This window comes from Musca autumnalis, unplaced genomic scaffold (genome assembly GCF_047663935.1).
Source record: "Musca autumnalis isolate F117 unplaced genomic scaffold, ASM4766393v1 scaffold_2, whole genome shotgun sequence".
NCBI lineage: Eukaryota > Metazoa > Arthropoda > Insecta > Diptera > Muscidae > Musca > Musca autumnalis.
This window is the reverse complement of record NW_027411755.1, coordinates 239,987,420-240,008,660: the sequence shown is the minus strand read 5'-3', so window position 1 is coordinate 240,008,660 and position 21,241 is coordinate 239,987,420. Positions and strand designations below refer to the sequence as shown.

The window sequence follows — 21,241 nt, the reverse complement described above, 5'->3', positions numbered from 1 at the left end:
AAATATTTAACAATGAAATTCGTTTAAACAATTGAAATGAAACTTGGGTTGTAGACAATTAAATTCTTTTTTTTATGATAACATCTCAGTTTTATTTCTTTAGTCACATAAAATGTGGGTCAAAATGGTTAAGAAGAAATCAGAAGGCACAGCACAAAGCTATGAAAGCCAAGCAACAAAATTTTTTTCTAGATAAAACAAAAGGGACGTTGTGATATAAAATGTTTTGTTTTGCATGAAAATTGAAGATTTTAAAACAAAACTTCCGATTAAGAATAAGAAAATGTTAATAAAATAAGCAGATTAAGAAAATAAAAAGCTTCTATAAATGAATTAAATTCTTTCCTAAATTATTACATCAGTTTATAGTGATCAAAAAAATCCACTCAAATGTAATACATTTCACTCAATGTTAAGTAGTGGAAAGCTTTCTCACACACTCACTTAACTCTTTCACTCCCAACAGCTGTTCTTCGTTGGGGTTTCTACCACAAACAACAGCTTGACGTCTTGTGGCAAATGACAACTTGGCTTGCTTGCAGTTAGCTTAAGCGGCCAATAACATAGCTCAGCCTTGGCATTGACTTTGACTTCGTACACTTCTTCTTCGTTGGTGACTACAGCTGTTCAGCTGTTGTTTGGGCTAAGAGCAATCCATGCAGCCCAGACCAAACATCAGTTGTTGAAGGTTTTCGCTAACAAAAGGTTGTGTTTTAACGGAAAAAGCCAAAGTTTGTAAAGTGGCGCGCGTAGATGTGATTCTCACTCCCCAAATTGAAACCGAACGGACAAAGAAATTGAAACAATTTGTTATGCTTGAAACTCACACGATAGAACAAGAAATGAAGAAGACCACATATTAGTGTGAAAAAAGAAGAAAAATATAAAAAACACACAAAGAAAAATTGGAAAATTAAATAAGAAAATAAACCTTTATTGAAAAGCAAGCAACGCGTTTGTTGTCTAAGTCTTTTGTTTTGGGATTAATGGAAAATTAAATAACCACAGGTTGCAAGTTCACACGTTGAAAAAAAAGTTCTAAGTTGTTGATGTTGTTGTTGTCGCCTTGTCATTTTGTAAAACTAGCAAATCACTCGATTGATTCTCCCATAAATCTTTGATGAAAAACGGGCAGACAAAAATCCATTAACTTGCCACACGATTCCAAATCACCTGCTGATCATCACCAACCATTACCATCATCATCAGTGGTTTTTAATTTGTTTTGTGATTAAAAATAAATAATTGTAAAAAAGCAATTCATAATTGAAACGCATGCGTGTTAAATACTAATTTTTATGTGTTTGTGTGCATAATTTAATTTTTATTATTAAATAATTACTACAAGAAGAAGAATACAATTAAAGGAAACAAGAAGTAAAAAATTATAATAAAATGAGTGTGTATGGTCATCACAGTACCTGCAATCATAGTTGCATTAACAATGCAAAACATCAGACCTCATCATCACTGCGAAGAAGAAACCCTTTTGTGGGCATTTTTATTTGCACATTGTTGTTGGCTTTTGTGGCCGGCCATCTCCATCAACTAGGGGCAGAGGCTTCACCGCCTAATGCTGCTGGTGGCATTAAAGGATTACGTTTGCGTTCACCAAAAATTGCCCATATCCATGTTTTGCAGGCAGCCGCTGAAAGTTTACCAAAGAATGATCGTCAGGAAAATAGTGAAGCTAAGCGCCCAAAGGGTAAATATGGTAAGTGAATTTTAATGTATAGTAAGGGTTATAGGAAAAGGGACAGGGATAAAGAACTTTGTATGAATGTATTATAATGGTAAATTAGCATACAAATTGTTCGATTCCATTAACATTTGTTAAAAGTTCAGATTATGTAAAAAATGTGAATTATTTGTCAGATATGGTAAATAAATACCATGAATGGATATTTCATAAAAATGTAAAATGTGAGCCCCTACGATACTTTGTTTAGTATGCATAATATAATAAATGGTTATTTTCCTTTTAGCGCCAGTCCTACAAATACTACAGTAATATTTTAGTATTTTGCCCAGATTCCAAAAACCAAATAATTTATGTCAGTGATTTCGAAAAAGTTGTAAAAAAATTAGTGGATTTTACCTTAAAAACATACCCATACTCAACCAATGACATTACCACAAAAACACATTTTCTAAGATTTACTCTGGATTTCCTTAAAATTTGAACCTTTGTGCAGAAAGTACCACAAAAAGTGGGCTCCAAGTTTTAACATTTCGAAAGAATTCATGGAGTAGTTTGAAATTTTTAGAGATTAATAAACATTTTTAATTAGGAGAGTTGGCGTTTTTTTTATTTTATTTTATTTTTTATGACGTCTATAGTCTTCCCTGCCCTACCCCTTGGTAAACATCGCCAATTTTTTCCCACTAATAAATTAAAGTTGTTTTAAGAAAATATTAAAACAACGACTATGGGATTAAGCCTGACTATTTTGAAAAACAATATTTTTAATTTTTAAAATAAATTAAGATTAGTATCTCTCTTTCCAAAAAAAAATAAAAAAAAATAGAGAAGTGAACTGAATCTAATGAAGGACGATAATCGACATTAAACAATCTGAGACAGATTTCAAAAATATCAAAGAACAGATTTTAGGTATTAGAATTAAAGGACCGAATATTCCACGGGCAAATCCAAAAATTCTTTATTCGTGGTTTGGGACCCTTATATTTACAAATGTGGGGTTCTGCTTTTTATACCCTCAGCATTTATGCTAACGAAGGTATATACACTTCGAAATAATAATTTTAGACTCCAAGTATATTTCAACGAAATCCGTTTCAGACAATTTAGAGTCGATTTAGCAATGTCCGTCCGTCTGGTGCGCACGATAACTCTTGAACGGATGAACCGATTCGAACCAAATTTTGGGTATCGTAATATTTTTCCTAACACTGTGTGTAATTTTTTGACTCATGGTTTATTAACCATATTCTGACACCGCAGTGTGATAGGCGTTTTTCCCTATCACTTCAACTTTCGCGGTTATGGGCCCCCAAAGACCCGAGGCCTAGATGTCAAAAGGGATAATTTTGTCTTCTAAACCGCTAAGAATTTGGGTTTACTCGTAGAAGAAAAGTTGTAGCTCTTGCCTTAAAGAATAATAATTGTGAATACATAAAATCCATTCAACATCACCTTCAAGGTCAAATGTCCCTTTTCGGATTTTAGTCTCGGATTTTAGTCTACAGATATCAAACACGGTGCGCCTTAAATAAATTTAAATGGAAGGAGCTTACACCTGGGAAGTTTTTGCGGATTCTGAAACTGCAATGTTCATAGATGAGAAAAATCAAGAAATCAAAAAATTCGCCGAAGGAGTTTTTAAATAAATCGCGGTCAAAGTACACACTTTTAGGGGTATTTTAGGTTTTCACGATTTTGCTTGAAAGCCGCAAGTTCTATGGAAATGGGACTAAAGAAAACGTTGTAGCAGTAAAAATTCTCTACAAGGTTTGCCTTCATGATATTTTCGTAGGTTTTGCTGTTTCAGAGATATAGAAGTTCAAATTGGGACAATGCACAGACTGTAACGTCTCCTTATAAAACAATGCCATGACTACAATTTACCAACTTAAACTTTTATATCTCAAAAATGGCACAATCTAGGAAAAAATTACAAAAGCCATTCCTTCGGGTACCTCCCACACAAAATTTCGGATAAGTTCACTTTAAGACCTGCTCTTGACTAACTTTGATTTTTGTTGACGCAAATTTCCCCCTTTACGACGGTACAATTTTTTTCAGGGGCACTTCCTGAAAAAATAGGCCGAAAGTTGTAAAAATCCCTATAACACCATGTGTAGTGACTGAAGCGCACTATAGCACTCGAATTGGTCAACCGATTTGCTCCGAAAATTGGCCCTCGTCATATTTTGTCCAAACTTAGTTTCAGTTTGAAAATGGGCAACACCGGTCCACAACTTCCAGTACTTAAACCCAAAATTTAAAAAAATGCACTAAAAAGGTATGGACGATACACTTCCTTGAACGAGGTTACCAATTTGGTCCAAACTTTTAAGTTATAAGTGCAGTTTAAGGTCTGTTCGAAGATCCTTTGGAAATGTATACCGATGCTATTCGTTGTGGCCCTGTTTACATCGATGTTATGTTTTCGGTGGACAAGTTCATGCTTCCTGGCATACTGGTCCAAATGTTATACGATGACCCACTGAAATGACTAGTGGGCCACAAAATTCTGAAAAGACCCTAAATACATTCGATCTGTCCGTAGATGAAAGTTTCAATTCACATAGGCTGTGGGTATATCTCTTACAATAATTTCCGTATAACTATACGATTCGAAGCATTGCCAAGAGAAACCACTACTGCTGCTTAACTAGAGTGAAACCGGTACCATAATTTGGTGGTTGAGTGGAAATCTCTTCGGCTTTCATTTTTCACTTGCAAAAAATCATCGATTGAGCTAAATCAACTCCGAGAAATTAGACTACAACCCCAGCCTTACTTTTTTCTAGATTTCAGCATCAGAGTCCCTTTCTTCCGAGAGTGATTTCCAAAATCACTCAAAATATATATTTTTATACCCTCAGCCTTTAGGCTAAAGAGGGTATTTACACTTTGATACGACCAAAAATGTGCCTCATCGAAATAATGGTTTTAGACCCCAAGTATGTTTGTACGATATCCGTTTCAGACAATTTTGAGTAGATCTAGCAATGTCCGTCCGTCTGTCTGTCTGTCTGTCTGTCCGTCTGTCTGTCTGGCTGGCTGGTGCGCACGATAACTCTCGAACGGATCAATCGATTCGGTTCAAATTTTGGGTATCGAAATATTTTGTCCAGATTCGATTTAAGTTCGAAGATGGGCCATAGAGGTCCACTCCTTCAGGTACCTCCCCCACAAATGTTCAAAAATTGTCGCAAAACTTGTGCACACGATAACTCTTGTAGGGAATAACCGATTTGGTCCATACTTTACACATCGTGTAATTTCTACCAAACTTAGATGAGGTTCCAATGTGGACTCAATTGGTCCACTCCTTCGGGTACCTCCCACACAAAATTTCGGAAAAGTTCAGTTTAGGACCTGGTCTCGAATCGCTTTGAATTTTGTTTAAGCAAGTTGTATTCGCTGTCCTCTATACGACGCTGTAAGTTTCATTAGGGGCAAGTCCATACTTCCTGAGAAAATAGACTGAAAGTTACAAAAAACCCTATGACACCGTGTGTAGGGGTTGAGCGCAAGATAACTCTCGAACGGATCTGCCGATTCGGTCCAAAATTTGGCTTTCGTAATACTTTGTCCAAACTTAGTTCAAGTTCAAAGATGGATTATATCGGTCCACTCCTTCCGGTACCTCCCCCACAAAAGTTCGAAAATGTTCGGAAAATTTGTGCGTACGATAACTCTTGAAGGGATTAACCGATTTGGTCCATACTTTGCAAATTATGAAATTTCTACCAGACTTAGGTGAGGTTCCAATATGGACTCAATCGGTAAACTCCTTCGAGTACCTCCCACACAAAATTCCGGAAAAGTTCAGTTTAGGACCTGCTCTTGAATCGCCTTGATTTTTGTTGTAACATCTTGTATTCACTGTCCCCTATACGAAGGTACAATTTTCCTCAGGGGCAAGTCCATACTTCCTGAAAAAATAGCGTGAAAGTTGAAAAACAAACCCTATGACACCATGTTTATGGGTGGAAGCGCAAGATAATTCTCGAACGAAAATGCCGGTTCCGGCCAAAATTTGGCGTTCGTTATATTGTTTCCAAACGTACTTTAAGTTCGTAGATAAGCCATATCGGTCCATTCCTTCAGGTACCTACCCCACAAAAGTTCAAAAATATTCGGAAAAATTGTGCGCACGATAACTCTTGATGGGAGTGACCGATTTGGTCCATACTTTACACATTCTCATAATATCTACCAGATATAGATCAGGTTCGAATATGGACTATATTTGTCCACTCCATCCCGTACCTCCCCCACAAAATTTTGGATAAGTTCAGTTTAAGACCTGCTATTGAATCACTTTGATTTTTGTTGAAGCAACTTACATTCGCTGCCTCAATTACGATGGTAAAAGTTGTTTCAGGGGCAAGTCCATACTTCTTGAGAAAACAGCCCGAAGGGTGTAAAAACCCCCTATGGCACCCCCATGGTCTATGTCGGTCCATTCCTTTAAGTACCTTTTCTGCAAAATTTTTGAACTTTAATCCTAATCAACATTTTTGTCGGTTCATACGACCAACATTTTGAAACCTCCAAAATACATAAGTTTTTTGTGAAAAAGTGTTTCAATTTGCACAGGCTGAGGGTATATCTCTGTCGGCAAAGCCGACTGATACTTTTTACTTGTTTAAAATATATTTTATAATCTGTTGCGTAGTTTTATAATATATATTTTTTTGAGAAAACATTCTTTTGAGTAGATTTAAAAAATTTTAATCCCGGAACATTGTACCTAGTATCAGTGGGAAAATCCAACATTCTCTTTAGGAACACCACTTTCATTGAATAACCATTTTAGAATTTTATTTAAGTTTATTAGAATTTGTTAAAACAGACGGGTAGACGGACGGATATGGCTAAATCGACCTTATATTGTAGGAGACTAATTGTCGCCCACATACAGTTTGGCATGGAAATGTTTTCAAACTAAGAAACAAACACTTTTCATGCATTAATTAGTGAAAAATGACAAACAGTTGAGATAAAAATGTCGGGTTTTTGCAAAAATCAGTTGGTCGACTTGTTTAAGACCAGATTGAATGCATAATAAAAAATTAACCCACGTAGTTCAAAAATAACAACTAAAACTAATAATTAACATGTTATAGAAGGTGGCAAACAAATGTTTTCAAAATGTAGTGAAGGTTTCAAAATACTAATTTTTTTCGGTAAATACTTAAAAATTATGACATTTTATGATTTTTATTCTTAATATGAATTAACTACTAACTAGTAGCAACAATATTTGGTATATAATAGCTGTGTTCCTTTACTTACCTGAGTTTACCATTTTTATCATTTGTTACCATTTTAACCTGCAACGCGTTCTTTAACCCCGAAAAGTGGCAAAACTGGAAGCAATTTTTAAGAGAGTGAGAGGGGAGAGAGAGCGAAAATGGCTTTCTCTTCTACCACAGGCTACCAGCAAAATTTCTGCAGGTAGAAAATGGCAGAACTGATTTTTCGGCTTTTGTTTGACGAAAAACGGAAGAAAAAGTCGAACACTGACAAAACTCAATTAAAAACTGTGAAATAAAAGACGAAAATTAATTTTTTATGTTTTTTTCTGACATTGCTGCCGGATCTACCATTTTTCCGTTCCTTTACTTTTCTGGTAAAAATGTTCATGAGAGAGCAATTTTGAACAATTTTGACACTTTTCTCTTTTACCACTCTTACCATTAAAAAAGTAAAGGAACAAAGCTAATATTCCTACTAAGAGGGTTACCATATGATCCAAGGGGGTACCAGATCGTATTGCATGTAAACAATGTCCTATAGGTCTTAGACCGGGAAAATCTGAAAACCAATAAGTTTTATGAGTTTTTTAGTTCACCAGGATGGACTGCAACCAATTACAATACATATTGCCTACAGTATAACTCGATCAAGAGGGTTGCCAGATCGACTAAAAAATACCAGGTCTTATTAACAGTAAATGGGACCACACGCAAAAAACCCGACATTTTTATCCCAACTGTTTGTCATTTTTCACTAATTAATGCATGAAAAGTGTTCGTTTTCTTAGTTTGAAAACAATTCCTTGACAAACTGTATGTAAGTTATATGTTACATTTATATACGGTACTTCTCATTGATAAATTCTTATTTCTCGTAGAAGACCAGTAAGTCTACTCAACAAAAAGCCAAGTAGTTATACTCACAGCCTTTAGTTTAACGTATGTATATTAGGGCGACCAAAAAAAAATTTGAATATATCTAAATCCAATCCAATTGTCACAAAATTTTAGCGCTTTATCGAAAAAACACGCCAGTACTACGCAGAGAATATTCTGATAACGGAAACACGTTTTTAGGTCGATTTGGTGAAAAATTGATTTTGATTTTAATTTGCCTCTATATAAAAATTTTGAATACAATCGGCGTAGGAACTTGTTTAAGGGTAGGAGAAATGTGTCAACGCATTTTTAATATTTTCCACGATTTACACAGGAATAAAAAAATGCAGAAACCTAGATCCCTAATGCGATCAAACTTTTTGATGCGTTCATCGAACGAATGGCTTTAAAACCAAATCCGTTTCAGACAACTTGGAGTTAATTTAGTACTTTACGACCGATTGTCTGTCTTACAGGTACGCATAACAGCTCATGGACGTATTCATCGATTTGGTCCAAATCTTACACATTATAATATTTTATGTCACACAAAACTTGAAAATGTTTCGCAAAAGTGCAGAAAAGAGACACACCTCGTATCGTATTGAAAATTTTGCAGTAGGTTGTCCTAGCCTAAAACCCCTTAATGACACCAACTAAATTACTGATGAGCACGACAACTTACGAATTGAGTATCCAATTTGACCGAAACTTTGCACTTCATAAAATGTCTTCCAAACGTATTCAAGAAGGTCTATATCGGACAACAACTTCAGCTACCTCCCTTACCAAGACTGAAACATTTGCTTAATTGCAGTTTAAAGGCTGTTCGTGGATAATGTTGAAATTTTTATGGAATGTTCTTCTTGTGGTTCTGTTTACACTGATATAATGTTTCTTGTCCATGCTTCCTGTCATAATTGTCTAAAAGCTCTAAAAATGCTATGGAGGTCAACTAAAACGACTGTTGGTCACGATCGATGGCTATAGATAGCATTTTTTAGTATTTTTAGAAGAAGTAACTAATAATGGTTCCATTGGACATCGTAAAATTTCTCTCAAACTGAAATCTACCTCGAAGGAGGACTTTTATGGACAACTTCTTCAGGTATCTAAACTAAAGAGGGTACACTTTGATACGACAAAAAATTTGCATCGTCGAGATAATGGTTTTATACCCTAAGTATGTTTGAGCGAAATTAGTTTTAGACAATTTGGAGTCGATTTAGCCATGTCCGTCTGTCTGGCTGGTGCGCACGATAACTCTCGAACAACCGATGGGAACCACATTTTGCACTTTGTAATATTTTGCCCAAACTTAGTTTAAGTTCGAAGATAAGCCACATCGGTCTACTCCTTCGGTTTCCTTCACCACAAAAGTTCAAAATTTGTCTGTAAAATGCTGTGAACCATAACTCTTGAAGGGAGCAATCGATTTGGTCTAAACTTTGCACTTCGTATTATTCCTTCCGGGTATAAATCGGGATCGGATATGGACTATATCGGTCCACTCCTTCGGGTACCTCACTCACAAAATTCGGAAAAAGTGAAGTTTGAGATCTCCTTTCGTACCGTTTTGAAAAATTTCTAGCAGGTTGTTGTTTCCGCCCCCTTTACGACGCACAGTGGTTCAGGAATCGATTTTCCTTGCAAAAACCCAAAAAAAAAACCAAAATATTACGTCAAAATATTGTAACCATTTTTTGTTTTGGAAAATACTTAATTTTTGCGAAAAATAGCTATTTTTTGGAAACTGTAACAGATATTGTGTTCATTGTTTTTTGTTAAGTAGGTAGGATTGTTGTCTTTTACACTAAGTGAGCTATTTTATTTTTCCTCAGGTACATATTTTAGCGAAATTCCAACTTTAGTGGACTAGAACTTTTAGGGAACAGCTTGGAACAAAGTTCCGTTTTTACATAATGATGGCTGAGATTGTCCTTTTTCAGCCAATTTACACTTGTGTACCTGTCCCGTACCGTCCGTTTTTTAAATTTTTTGAAATTACATGTGTAAAAATGTGTGTTATTTCCATACTGTTTCCCATATAAATTAAATTTTTTTACACAAATGGACATTTTTTAATATATGAGTTTTTATAAGAGTCATAAAAGTTTTATGAAAACCCAAGTAGTGTTTTTTTTTTTAATTTTGGTAAAAACAAAATTTTTTGTAAAAAAATCAATTTTGTTTTTATTTTGTTGTCTTTTTATGGTTTGTTTATTGGTGTGGTGGTGGAAAACTCAAAAACACTCATATTTTGATGCAAAAAATTAAAAAAAAACTCAAATTTTTAACTTTGACCTTGAATTCCTCTGCAACAACTAGACTGAATTCGAATGTTTTTAAGGCATCGGAAAACTGGAGATGTTCTCAGTGAATTATGAAAATATCTCTATCCGTACAAAAGTTACAGAGTTTTGACCAGGAAAAAACAAACTCAGCATCCCGTCACGTATCAGTTGTAATATGGACTATATCGGTCCCGTCCTTCGGGTACCTCCCACACAAGATTTGGGAAAAGTGCAGTTTAAGGATTCGTCTCCGATCTATTAGAACCTTGCTTTGCAGAAAGTTGTTTTCACGGTCCCTATTACAACGGTACAATTTTTTCCAGAGTATGTCCATACTCCCTGAGATAATGAGCTCGAAAAAACCTTGCCGGTCTCGTGGCACAAAATCGATATATTTTATAAACAGCATAATTATTGTGTTTGCTTATTTTTTGGATTAGAGTCTGAGGATATCTCTCCGTCAGCACAACTGACTGATACTTTCATACTTGTTATGTAAAAGTTATACCCTCCACCACGAGTTGTATTGTAGTAAAATGGAACAATTAGTTTCCTTTCGTTTATGAAGAAGATGTTCGAAATACCGAAATTCGGGAGGTACCGTTCCATAGGGGTTATATCAAAACGTCGATCAATACTTGCAAATTTCCGGCGGAAAGTTTTTAGACTCAAAGAAGACTAAATACAAAATTTCCGATATTTCGGTAAAACCAGATGTACGCTTCTATGGAGGATATAGGAACCCGCGAAACTATACTGATTATTCTCTTCTGGAATATTTTATAGCCCCATGGAAGACTAAATAACAAATTTCAGTCTTTCGTCGGGATATTGACGTCACAACCTTCAGACATACGAAAATTGGGACGTACCATTCTATGGGGGCTATATCGAAACCTGGACCTATGCCGATGAATTTCAGTCAGAAAGGCTTTTATCTCCAACAAAGACTAAATACCAAATTTCAGCCATTTCGGTGGGTTCCTTTGATCACAACTTTCAAAATACCGAAAATCGGGAGGTACCGTTCTATAGGGGCTATATGAAGGCATGGACCTATACCGAAAAATTTCTGGGGAAAGTTTTATACCACCAATGAAGACAAAATACCAATTTCGGTGTGATAATTAGGCTAAAACCATCAAAATACCGAAAATCGGGCGGTACCATTCTATGGGGGCTATATCAAAACGTAGACCGATATAGCCCATTTACAATACCAAACATCGTAGGAGTAAAAAAAAAAACTTCTAAACCAAATTACAAAGCTCTACCTTAAAAATTGCGAGATGTATCTTGATTTCAACGGACGGACAGACAGACGGACATGGTTATATCGACTTACAATTTACCATATTATGGTAAATGTGGTACAGGTTTACGGGGTCTATATCAAAATGTGGAATTGTGCCGACAATTTTAGCCATTTTGGTTAGATAATCGGCGGCTACCGTTCTATGGGAGCTATATCAAAACGTGGTCCTTTGCCGACCATTCTTTGTGGGAATAGTTAGATCTAGAATCTAGACCCACTTCTTAACCAAATTGTGGATAAACGCACACTAAAACATCAACTTTTATTTTGGCACGCTATATCTGTACTTTTCCTCACTGCGCAACGTTGAGTGCATGTATTGATGAATGACTGACTGAACGATTTCGAAAGTTAATGGCAAATTTCCTAATTCCACTTGCTTCCGTTCACCAAGTGACCCTAACACCAATCTTCAAAATTTCATCTATATCCATGCGCCCAATATAAAATTTAACACCATAGGGTACTTTTCGTGCACTCATAGAATTTATTTCCAAAACCACCTCTTGATCACAATCCACATCAACAGTGAAATAACCGCATCCTTTAACACAGTACCAAATTTAGTACTATTCAGTACACTACGTCCGCTTAGAGTTCCTTTTTCCAAAGTGACCTTCTTATATACACATCAACATTTCACGTTTTATCCAGCTCTATCATTTCACTGAGTACCAAATTGTAACCACTTAGCATTTTTCGTACGTTTTAAGTACACAATTGCAAAATTACCTTAACATCTCAAATCTGTACACCATATTCTGCACCAACAGCGAATTGTGCAAAATTTGATACCATTCAGTACTTTTCGTACACTTAAGTACAAATTTCAAAATCACCCCAAATGGCAACACATTTAATAACTTTTAGTATTTTGGTACACTTATTGTTCGTATTCCAAAAAATCTCACACTCCACCAGTCACCCTTATTCAAAATCCCACATCCTAGCTTACCCGTTCGTCCATTATAAATATACCTTTTGGTACATTTTAATAATTGCCATACCTCCGACCAAAGAGTGACCCAGAGCCCAAATTTCTTCAATCGCTTCGTCTACGCTTTCACGAATCAGTCTGTCACTCGATCATCTTTTTGTTCTCTAATATATTTACATATAAGTATGTAGATTGATATACATAGGCATATGTCTACACCCGCAAATATAGTTTCACTTAAAACATTTGCATTATTTGCAATAGGCGAAACGTAATTTATGAATTTTTTTTTAAATGTTCCAACCAATGATTTACACGTCTATTCAACGCCATGCCACTGCACTTAAAATTGCAACATACAACAACATCTAATTTATAATTGATTTCATTACAACATAATATTTTCGATTTTTGTTGGTAATTAATTTTGCATGCCGTATGCCGATCATTCACACTTGGACTTGGGGCTAATGTGAAAACCAAGAAAACAAGCCAAGCATGAAACGATTTCAAATTATTTGAAGCAATTGAACGACTTTTTGTAATTTTTCTTTAATATTGGTTATACCCGTGGTCTAGCTGATGATGATTACTTGCATTCGTTCGTTCGCTCATTCATTAAACTTCAAGTTTGCCAATAACATTTTTTAATAAGTTTGGAATTTTGGTAAGGTGTAGAAAATTAACGAAAACATTTCGTATAGTTTGTGAATGAAGAAGCCGGCCATTGATGATGAAAAGTATCTCAAAACGATATTCAATAAAATGGCAAAAATGAGTATAAATGGCAAATTCATTGAGGGATTGAGTTTTAACATTTCACTTTGATGATTTGTTGTCAATGATAAAATAGTGGCCAACAATTTCACTTTTTACAATTTTTGTGGTTACAGATTCGTTTTTGATTTTTGATATGTTGTAAAGGGTATTTCGTTTATATTTGTGGTAAAAAGTTAAACAATGTTTTTTAGAGGGTATTAAATTTGTTTTAACAATACTTGGGTTAAGGTCAGAGCCACGTGTAGTTTGTTTTCTTGTGATTTTTTGTTTTTGTTTTGTTTTAGTTTTCTTTTGGTTTTATTTGTAATGGATTGAAACACCACGAAAATTACAAGTGAAAATTAGTTTGCTATATTTCAAAATAAAGTTGTTGTGTTTTCAAATAATTATTTTCTAGTTTTAGAGAAAATATGTATATTTTCTAAAAAATGCCATAGAAATAAAATCATTTGAAAATTATATCACCAAATAACACACCTGGCATTTCGTACAGTTCTTTTATTATCTTGTCGGCACTTCAATGTATTTTGTCCCAGACACTTTGGCGCCGCCGCAAGCCACACTTTAAAACGACATGAAATAACAATTTTATGATTTAGTTTTTATGGCACACTTTTGCCTAACGCAAGTCTATTAAAATATTATTTTACACAACAAACAAGTAAGAAAGTATCAGTCAGCTGTGATGACGGAGATATACCCTCAGCCACTGACCAAAAAAACCAAACACAATAATTATGTCGTATATAAATCGATTTTGAGTCAAGAGTTTGCTTTAAAATCTGTAGGTACCGTAATGTGTGGCTATACCAAATCATTGACATATACCAAAAATTTTTAGTAACCAGGGGCTGGATTCTTGTTCTATGAAAATTTTAAATGAAAAATATTTTCTTTATATTTTTTTTATTTGACAGTTTTTTTCTTTATAAAAGTTTTCATTTTACATTTTCATAGAAACAAAATTGAGCCCCAGACTTCTTCATAAAGAACTCGAAATAAGAAATTACGTTAAACTAAGTTTGGAACAAATTTTTGAAAACATTTTTAGAGTTATCTTGCACAATAGCCATTATAGCTTGGACCATAATCTCAGGAAATATTAACTTGCTCCGGAAAAAATTTGTATCGTTGTAAATGAAAATGAAAAAAAGAATCAAAACGATGTGAGATGAGCTCTTACACTTCACTTTATCCGAATATTGTTTGGGCGGTATCAGATAGAGTTGGCCGATATAGTCCATACTCCAACCTGATACATGAATGGATGAAATAATATGATGTGCAAAGTCTGCACCAATCAAAACACTCTCTGCGAGAATTATCTTGGGATTTGCCATTTTGGTTAGTGCCGTCAGGGTTTCATGGAGCTTTCAGGCCAATATCTCAGGAAGTATGGACTTGCGCAAGAAACAAATTGTACCGTCGTAAAGGGAGCCGCAATGACAACTTACTGAAACAAATTTCAAAACGATCCGAGAGGAGCTCTTAAGTTTCACTTTATCCGAATTTTGTGTGGCTGGTACCCGAAGGAGTTAACCAATACAGTCCATATTCGAACCCGATTTATATCAAGAAGGAATAATACGATGGGCAAAGTTTGGACCAAATCGATTGCTCTCTTCGAGAGTTATCGTTCACACCATTTTAGAGAAAAATTGTGAACTTTGTTTGAAGGTCGACTTACCTATCCCTAGGACTGTGAAATCTTCATAGAACAGTGGACAACATTTTAACAAAATAAAATTTTGAATATTGTTTCAATTTTCTTTACATTGTCTTGATGTTTAAACAAAAGATTAAAAAACAAGTAAAAAAGTATCAGTCGGCTTTGCCGACAGAGATATACCCTCAGCCTGTGCAAATTGAAACACTTTTTTTCACAAAAAACTTATGTATTTAGGGGGTTTCAAAATTTTGGTCGTATGAACCGACAAAAATGTTGATTAGGATTAAAGTTCAAAAATTTTGAGGAAAAGGTACTTAAAGGAATGGACCGACATAGACCATGGAGGTGCCATAGGGAGTTTTTACACTTTACGGGCCGTTTTCTCAAGAAGTATGGACTTGCCCCTGAAACAACTTTTACCATTGTGATTAAGGCAGCGAATGTAAGTTGCTTAAACAAAAATCAAAGTGATTCAATAGCAGGTCTTAAAGTGGACTTATCCAAAATTTTGTGTGGGAGGTACGGGATGGAGTGGACAAATATAGTCCATATTCGAACCTGATCTATATCTGGTAGATATTATGAGAATGTGTAAAGTATGGACCAAATCGGTCACTACCATCAAGAGTTATCGTGCGCACAATTTTTCCGAATATTTTTGAACTTTTGTGGGGTAGGTACCTGAAGGAGTGGACTGATATGGCTTATCTACGAACTTAAACTATGTTTGGAAACGATATTACGAATGCCAAATTTTGGCCGGAATCGGAATTTCCGTTCGAGAACTATCTTGCACTTCCACCCATAAACATGGTGTCATAGGGTTTGTTTTTCAACTTTCAGGCTATTTTTTTCAGGAGGTATGGACTTGCCCCTGAGGAAACTTGTACCTTCGTATAGGGGACAGTGAATACAAGATTTTACAACAAAAACCAAGGCGATTCGAGAGCAGGTCCTAAACTGAACTTTTCCGAAATTTTGTGTGGGAGGTACTCGAAGCAGTTTACCGATTGAGTCCATATTGGAACCTAATCTAAGTCTGGTAGAAATTTCATAATGTGCAAAGTATGGACCAAATCGGTTACTCCCTTCAAGAGTTATCGTACGCACAAATTTTCCGAACATTTTCAAACTTTTGTGGGGGAGGTACCGGAAGGAGTGCAACGATATAACCCATCTTCGAATTTAAACTAAGTTTGCACAAAATATTGTCTTAAACGGATTTCATCCAAACATACTGGGGGTCTAAAACCATTATTTCGATGAGGCACATTTTGCCCTTTTAAAGTGTATATACCCGCATTAGCATAAATGCTGAGGGTATAATTGTTAAGAAATGCGTTGTGTATTTTCCCCTTACTTATTTACATAGTTTTCCCACTACCTGACATTTGTCCAATAAGCCGAACTAAGAAAAGATTCCTCTATTTTTGTTGTTTTGATTTTCCAATTTGGAATACAATGTTTTCGATCTCGATCTTGACAGTTATCTTGGACACTAGCCAAGTAAGTTAACTAAGTCGGCAAGATTTGTTTAAGCTTTTGGGCCATTATATCCGGAAGTATGGACATTTCTCCGATAACAATGTACCGTTGTAATAGGGACCGCGAAAACAACTTTCTGTAAAAAATTTTAAATATATTCGAGATAAGTTCTCGAACTGCACTTTTTCCAAATTTTGTGTATGGACTAATCAGAATCTCCCTGCGACACTTAACTTGCGGATTTGCCATTTTAAATGGTCAGGAAGTATGGACTTGCCACAGAAAAAAATACCGTCTTAAACGGGGGCCCCAGAAAAAAATACCATCTTAAAGGGGGGCCAAGGACAACCTGCTAAAAAAAATTAAAACGATCCGAGAAGAGCTCTTAAACTTTTAAACTTTTTTCTCTAATTTTGTGTGGGGAAGTACCCGAAGGTGTGGACCCATATAGTCCATATTCGACCCGATTTTTGTTTGTATCTATGTGTGTATACCCTCTTTAGCCTAAAGGCTGAGGGTATATTATTAAGAAATTACATAGTAGTCCCCACTACAAGACCTTTGTCCAATAAGCCGAACTAAGAAAATTTGGAATGCGGTGGTATTTGATCTCGTCTTCCACTTGTTTACTCCATCGAAGCCTTGGTCTGCTGCTCTGCGAAATGTGAACCATATTTATACACCATTTAAGCGGGTTCATCATAGCTTATTCTACTGATATGGCCTAGCCAACGCAAATCGCTGTGTCTCCATACGTTTAGCTATCCAGATGTCGTTGTATAGCCGATACAGCTTGTGGTTCAGTTCCTTTATTGATCGACCCATGATCGACAGCATAAGCAAGTAACATATGGCTATTGATGTAAATTGTGCCATTTCTTTTGACGTTTGCATCTCGTATAGCCTTTTCCAGAAGAATATTGAAAAAGTCACACAAAAGGCAGTCTCTAGTTTGAAACCTCTTTTGGTACTAAACTCTTCGGAAAAGTTCTTTCCTATTTTAATTGAGGACCGAATATCAGTTAATGTCATTTTACAATGCCGCATGAGCTTTGCGAGGATACCAAATTCAAACATGGCTTGGAATACATTTGAACATAGCGGTGCTGTCGAAGGCTGCTTTATAATCGACAAAAAGGTGTCGATTTGCATCTCTTGGGTCTTCTTCAAGATTTGGCGCAGGGTAAATATGAGGTCAATGGTTGACTTGACAGGTCTAAAGCCGTATTAGTGTGGCCCAATTATTTCGTTTACCATAGGCTTTAGTCGTTCGAACTATATCCCTGACACTTTCTGGTACTCAATAGGGAGGAGGCTTATGCCCCTATAGTTAGGGATCACACTCCCGCTTTTCCATTTATCTATTTTTCTTGCGGAAAAGACGTTTCTCCTCTTTCCCTTTCTACCGATACCCCTCTCGTACGCTAAGCATTGCTTGCAGTTTTCTCTTCGGTAAAAGCACGATACCCGTAGTCATACCATGGATTCCTTGGTGGAGATCTCGGGGAATCGAAGTATGGATTTGGCGGAAGTTTGCATAGATACTTTGCCACTGTGCTAATATATTATCCGGGCGAGGAGTGCATTGATTAGGCAATTAGGCCAGTTGGGTGGAATATGATGTGTTGTATCTGTTCGTACTTTAGTTGCTACATCGGACTTAGTACGTCTAATCGGGTACGTACCATTGCTAAAACAAGATGGTGGTCCGAGTCTATGTTTGCTCCTCGAAACGATCGTATATCCAACACACTCGATGAATGTCTTCCACCTATCATCTTCCTCTATCACAACGTGATCAATTTGATGTCTTTTTTGGTCTGGATGATTTTTTTTTCGCTACGGAGTCTATCAGGCTAATTAGGTTTTTGGATGTTTCGGAGTCTATCAGGCTAATTAGGCTTTTGGATGTTTCGTTGTGGAGATTGTATTGCCCAACTTGAATTGCAATGCCTAGAATAATTTTCATGTCATGAACGAGACAACGGTCACATGTTTCTTCTAAGCGCTTGTAAAATATATCTTTGGTTTGTTCATTCTTGACTTCAGTGGTAGGATGACCGCAAATAAAGCTGATGAAGAATTTTGCTTTTATCCGAATTGTATCAAGTCTTTCATTCTCTGGGGTAAAGCTGGACACCAGATGCTTTAATATCCGATCAACTACAAATCCTCAACCAAACTCATGAACAAACAAATATCTGCCAATGTGTAAACTGCACCTTCTGTATAAATAGAACATTCCAGGTGCAGATTCACAGATCATGGTCCTTAAAACATTTGCGGGAGTCGTCGTCAACTATAGAGGAGTTTCTTTTTCTTTGTTCATTCATAGAATTTTGTTTTGAAGAGGGGTGGGTTACTAACTCAACGCCCAATCCAAGTTTTAACGTTCTTATGAGTGAACGCGCGGCACATGTTAGCTCAGTACCTTTAACGGACGTTAAAGGCAGATGCCCAGATGCCACCATGGGAAGGTCCCTGTGTCCACTTTAGATAAAAGAGTGACCAAGATAAGTCTTTGCATGTTAAAGTCGGGCAGGGCCGTTGCTTGGTATATATAAAACCATTCTATCTACAGAATAACTACGATATACAAAATCAGATAATTTAAGGTTCTTCAAAGACAAAAATGCAACTCGAACTCTAAAAAAATATATTGGCCCAAGCAATTAAGCGTACCCCGCAGCTTACAACAACAGCTTATACTAATTCTAACAAAGTTAACATAAATATCGAAAGTTTGTTTTCTTTTCACTGAAGAGGAAACCCCAATCAAAACCCCATATTCAAATATAAATACATGGCAAACAAGCTACACAGCTTGCCTTCAATCAAAGTAACAAATAGACAAAAGAAAGAAGAAAGTGTGCTTTCAAACCGCCCCAACAAAAGAAACAAAAATCAAATATTCTTATTCATTCTTAAGAGTGAAAAGCCCTCCAATTATGACCGGTAGAGAATGAATGATTAATGACCGGCTTTTAACTTTCTATAATTATATTTAAATTAATACGTTGCCGCACAACGGTTGCCACACTTCCCATCTTCAGGAAAAAAAAACAAAAAATAGAAACAAAAACAAGAATGTAGAGTGCTTGTCATGCGTCAGCGGGTAAGGTCGTTGGTTAAGTCGAGCTTACACCAACAACACCGTAGACTTAATTAGGAAACATTGTGTTTTCTTCAAGAGTTAATTCTTTTGATTGTTTTCCTCCCGAAAACAAATTTTTAGTAATTTTACCAAAGAAAATTATCATTTGTAATTCTTTGAAATAATAGTTTTAAAGTGGAACTTCCAGCCAAACTCCATATACAGCTGGGGCCCCTGCCTTGGCTTGTCTAGCAGACAAATCAAATAAAAATTGCCGCATTGTTGCAGTGACTAAGTCAGTCAACAGCGCATTGAGCATGCCAAAGTCGCGTGAATGTATGTATCTGTGTGTGTTTGTTGCTTCTTTTTTGTGCAAAGAACACACAATGGTCGATTAATTTCAGCATTTCTCCACCACCACCACTTGTGGCCCACCGCATTAGGCAATTGTCCATAAAAATTTAATATGTAATTGTCTATTGTTCCCGACCACGAAAGCGATCTAAACCAAACGTAGTTAGAAAAAAAGGAAAACATGACAACAAAAGCTCATTGAAGTTAGTTGAGAGTGAAAGTTTGGCGTTTTTTCTTCTCTTCTATTTATTTGTATAATATCTATTTGTGCTAGCATCGTCTTGGAGGAACAGTGTTTTGAAATAATTATAAACTGAAAAAAGTTTTCAATAAGGAAATTTACAATTAAAGATAGAAAATACATACATATGTATGTATGTTGACATCTCTTATATCAAGGAGTGCAATCTGATTCCTATTGGTTCAATGATATGGGACTTACTTCTTATCGTTGAATCCAACAGACACCTTAATACACCACTTGTCGAGAAGTTTTACATTACTGAAAATATTCAGGAAATGTGTCTTTCATTATCCCGAGGTATATCTATGGCTCTATTGAAATATAAGATGTTGTCTGACCTGTTAATCGAATCCGGACATTAAATGCGAAAGGCGTATGCCTACCACCCACAACATCCCCGAAGTAACAAGGGTGACTTCTTTTATAGCAATGAGTGCACACCGATTCATATTGGCAAAATGACATGGGACCTACTTTTTATCGCCCAGTTCGAACGGCATGACTCACGACACCACTTGTAGAGACGTTTTTTATGGCTAACATTAAGTCAACATTAATCTAAGGGGATTTGCGACCGCCGAAAATGTGGATGTTCTGGCCAGGATTGAACCGCAGATATTCTGAGTGCATGGTAGGCGTCATGGGCGTAGTCTGGAATAGTTAGGGGGCAGTAACCCCCCTATATACTACAAAAAAATTCATTTGTATGTAAAAAACAAGTATGATAGTATCAGTCAGCTGTGCTGACGGAGGTATACCCTCAGCCACTGACCAAACCAAACACAATAATTATGCCGTATATATATAATATTGATTGCATTAAAATCTGCATGTGGGGCTATACCAAATCATTGACATATACCAAACATTTTTAGTAACCAAAATTCTTCATAAAGGATTCGAAATATTAAATTACGTTAAACTAAGTTTGAAAGAAACTTTTGAACAAGTTTTGGAGTTATATTGCTCAATAGCCATTTTTGTATGTGCTGGGTGGGTTTTGAAGCTTGGACCAGTATTGACTTACTCCAGAAAAAGATTATACCGTTGTAAATGAGGCCGCTAGAACAACCAACTGAAAAAAAGAATCAAAACAATGCGAAAGGAGCTCTTATACATAACTTTTTTTGTGGGAGGTACCCCAAGGGGTGGACCGATATGGCCCATCTTCGAACTTAAACTAAGTTTTGATAAAATATTACGATACCCAAATTTGGTTCGAATCGGTTGACA

General features: G+C 36.0%; 1 protein-coding gene across 1 annotated transcript in view; it reads left to right on the top strand.

The window, feature by feature from the left end:
• Positions 1 to 677: 677 nt before the first annotated feature.
• The window catches only part of LOC141395385 (uncharacterized), a 108,018-nt gene continuing 87,454 nt past the window's right edge, over positions 678 to 21,241 (top strand). Inside the window, exon 1 of the mRNA XM_073971116.1 lies at positions 678 to 1,714. Within this exon, the coding sequence (XP_073827217.1) occupies positions 1,396 to 1,714 (319 nt within the window). The 5' untranslated portion in view covers positions 678 to 1,395. The remainder of the gene's footprint in view (positions 1,715 to 21,241) is intronic.